This window comes from Maylandia zebra, linkage group LG2, assembly GCF_041146795.1.
Source record: "Maylandia zebra isolate NMK-2024a linkage group LG2, Mzebra_GT3a, whole genome shotgun sequence".
NCBI classification, from domain to species: domain Eukaryota; kingdom Metazoa; phylum Chordata; class Actinopteri; order Cichliformes; family Cichlidae; genus Maylandia; species Maylandia zebra.
In genome coordinates this window covers 34,934,268-34,937,490 of record NC_135168.1, presented here as the reverse complement: position 1 = coordinate 34,937,490, position 3,223 = coordinate 34,934,268, and the positions used below count along the sequence as shown (strand labels likewise).

At 41.8% G+C, this 3,223-nt stretch overlaps 1 protein-coding gene across 1 annotated transcript; it reads right to left on the bottom strand.

Moving 5' to 3' along the window:
* Nucleotides 1–404: 404 nt before the first annotated feature.
* On the bottom strand, nt 405–2,767 carry LOC101481788 (homeobox protein MSX-2). Its single transcript, XM_004541092.2, has 2 exons — nt 1,845–2,767; nt 405–1,289 (listed from the first exon to the last, which is right to left on the bottom strand). Exons 1-2 carry the CDS (start codon nt 2,146–2,148, stop codon nt 853–855), a joined length of 741 nt encoding a protein of 246 aa, XP_004541149.1. The 5' UTR covers nt 2,149–2,767; the 3' UTR covers nt 405–852.
* Nucleotides 2,768–3,223: the final 456 nt, after the last annotated feature.

The following is a 3,223-nucleotide window of genomic DNA, read 5'->3' as shown; positions in this document are numbered from 1 at the left end:
CGACTTTCTGGGAAACAAAGACAGTATTAGTTAGACGGTAGCGCTCACAATGCATTCAGAATAGGGGAAGGAAATCATCGAGGGAAATGTTATTTTTGTGTAATTGCAGTTGAAATACGTTATATTTTGCACTGACCTTAACATTTCTGTAGAAGAAAGCATATGAGGCGTGTTAAACGAGATGAGAAGAAAAGAGCCTCTTCCTGCATGTGTGGTAAACAAAAGGAGGCCACTGAATTTCAGAAGCAGATGGGCCACCAAACAAAGAACTAAACACAATTTGGGTATGAACAGAAGACCACATCAAAAGAAGCAGACAACTGCATTAAAGTAACCGCACCAGGTTACCAATTCTACCTTGTGTTGTATGCAGGCTACAAATAAATACAGCAAACGAGGGGGCGTGCTAAGGATCTCAATTTAATATCATATACATAAAATATTAACTAATGAAAATGAAGATATGTAACATCAAGTATGTGACTCTAAAACTATTACAAATAAATATGTGTGACTTGAGTATTCAATGATTTAAAGGTGCAGTGAAATATCCCTGCATGTTGAAGGGTAACAAGTGAGAAACACTTTAGAAAAAGGGCAGAAAAGACAATCTGAACAATATGTATTCTGGTATTATGTTTGCAAATGGCAAAGAGGGACCTTCGGGATGCTGTATCCTTCCATAGTCTTTTGCAAATAGCAGAACACTTGTAAATCCTTCTTAAGACAAACAATGAAGCTTAAAGTCCACTTCAGGTCACATGCAAACAAGTTTTGCATAAGGTGCATGATTTAATGATACACTCTTGTCATCCCTTTTAGCACAATCTGTCTGTATATTTCTTTTTCGTCTCAGGAGAGGTGGAAAAGGCTGTAGCCGACCTGTGAGGCGTACATAGCCAGATGTGCAGCAGGGAGAACAGGGGTGCGGCCGTATGAGTAGCCCAGTCCATAGAGCCCTGCCGAACCAGCGTGCAGGGGAAAACCCAAGGATGAGTATCCTGGGTAGAAGACAGCTTTGGAGCCTACACCAGCTGCTAGTTTGAGTTTCTCTACTTCAGCCTCCTGAAGCCTCTTGGCTTTGGCCCGTCGATTCTGAAACCAGATCTTGACTTGGGTCTCGGACAGGGACAGTGAGGAGGAGAACTCGGCCCGCTCGGCGATGGACAGGTACTGCTTCTGACGAAATTTCCTCTCCAGGGCCAGAAGCTGCATTGTGGTAAAGGGAGTACGAGGCTTACGGTTGGTTTTGTGCTTCCTCAATGAGCAGACTGTCGGACTAAGCTGCCCTACAGGATATATGGAAAACATGAAACTAAATCAGCTGTCAAAGCAAACAGACCTTTAATTCTTTCCTTTTCAGTGGTTTAACACCAAATGACTAAACAGGAAAAGTAATGATCAGAAAATTAATGGACAGCAATACTGATGGAAAAGCCACGCTTCTCCTGTATCCTGCTTCTTAGAGTATTTACCACTATCTAAAATTTTAAATAATGCAAGATGATTATCTTTAAACAATGTGAAACTGGTGAGTAGAAAAATCATTATGCAAAATTCTTAAAAACAAATCAATATATTTCTCTTTTTATTACTCCTTCTTGTTCTGTCAAAAATGTTTGATTTGTCTATTGATTCAGTATTAATTATGCATAAAAACTCTTTCTTAAAATTATGAACTTGAAGCCAGCTGTGGGACTTTTCCTCCAACTTTACACATTTGCATTACAAAAGTTTAAACTGGATGACTTACAGTACTCGAAGACCCTGATTTAAAAAAAAAAAACCCTGATTCAAAACTGAACCACTAACTAGTAATAAAACTGGATTGGAAAATGACTTACGTGGGGGAGTAGACATCTTAATGGAGCTGGATATCCAAGAGGGAAATTCCTGTTGTTCCAGTGGCTCTGATTTAATAGATATTAAGTTTTGTGTGCACTCATCTGTCCGCTGCGCCTCATCCTCCTTCAAATCATAATTTCCCTTTTCTTTGCTGGTCACAGCCAGCGGCCTTGTCTCCGACATGAGAGCTTCAACGCTGAAGGGAAGACAGGATGTTTGTGCCATGCGCCCGAGCTTCAGCTGCGTTGATCCTGCATCCTCTTCTGTGGAAAACTCATTTCTTGAGTCCCCAGACGCAGACATTTTTTCTTCTCTTTCTTTTCAGTATTAGAATTTAAGTACAATCCATAAGACACTTTTCTGGTCCCAGAATGAGACCGGTCAGAGAGGAATCTGGAGTAGCTTCTCTTAAGCTGTCACAAAGCTGACAGAGTTAGTGCTGGAAAAAGTCTGGCGTGCATTTGGGACTTTCAGCCAATGATGAGTCTTGATCCCAGGGTTTGGGGGAAGACTTGTGATTGGACGTTGTGTTTAGGGCACTCTGCCACACCCCTAACCAGACAGCAGGTCAGCTTCGCATCAGCCTCATTTAGCAGTAATTACCATGGTGGAAGATTGTTTCCTGGCTGTATTTCTTTCACTCTGCAAACTGCATACCCTTAGTTAACATTGAAAAAGCTTGCACATAGTCATGCTTGATGTCTTGAATTAATGCAGAATCATTTTAAATGAGACAGAGGCCGAATACAAAACCTTACTAATATATGTAAATCGATTCCCTGGCTGCTAAGCTCTGTCCCGTACAGCAATTAGGCTGGTAGATTGGCTTGCCGTGTCTTCAAGCATCAGCGTCTGTCTGTAGAGCTGCATTTCCATTTGACAAAAGCTGACGATGCTCCTAATTCAAGCCCCAACGCGCAGACCCTGCCACACCGACTGTTGGAGTAATCACAATGGCAATCAATAACAATCATGGTGCTTTCAAAATTCAGACATCACACAGCAGTTACACACTTAAATGTGAGAGTCAGTTGGGCGATGGATTATGGTTTTGGGCAGGCTTTAAAATGACTGTCATTACATTGTTATTATTAACACCTTGTAATTAGGCCTGTGGAATCCGGTTCTTTTAAGCAGGATTTAACGGTAATGATGGAAAATTGCTACCTTCCTGAGGTGTATGGCGCCCGCTGCGATTAGTCCCAGTCTCTGCTGTGTGGATGGAGACAGAGGTGTCTCGTGCCTGTTTGAAGCTCATACCTGTAGGGCTCCAAAGTATTAGGAAACATCACGAGAAGTAACGGCGTTCCTAAATGCAGCCTCTAGCCACTCAGTGAAGAATACCAGTGCAGTGCATGGGTTTTACAAGTGACACAAA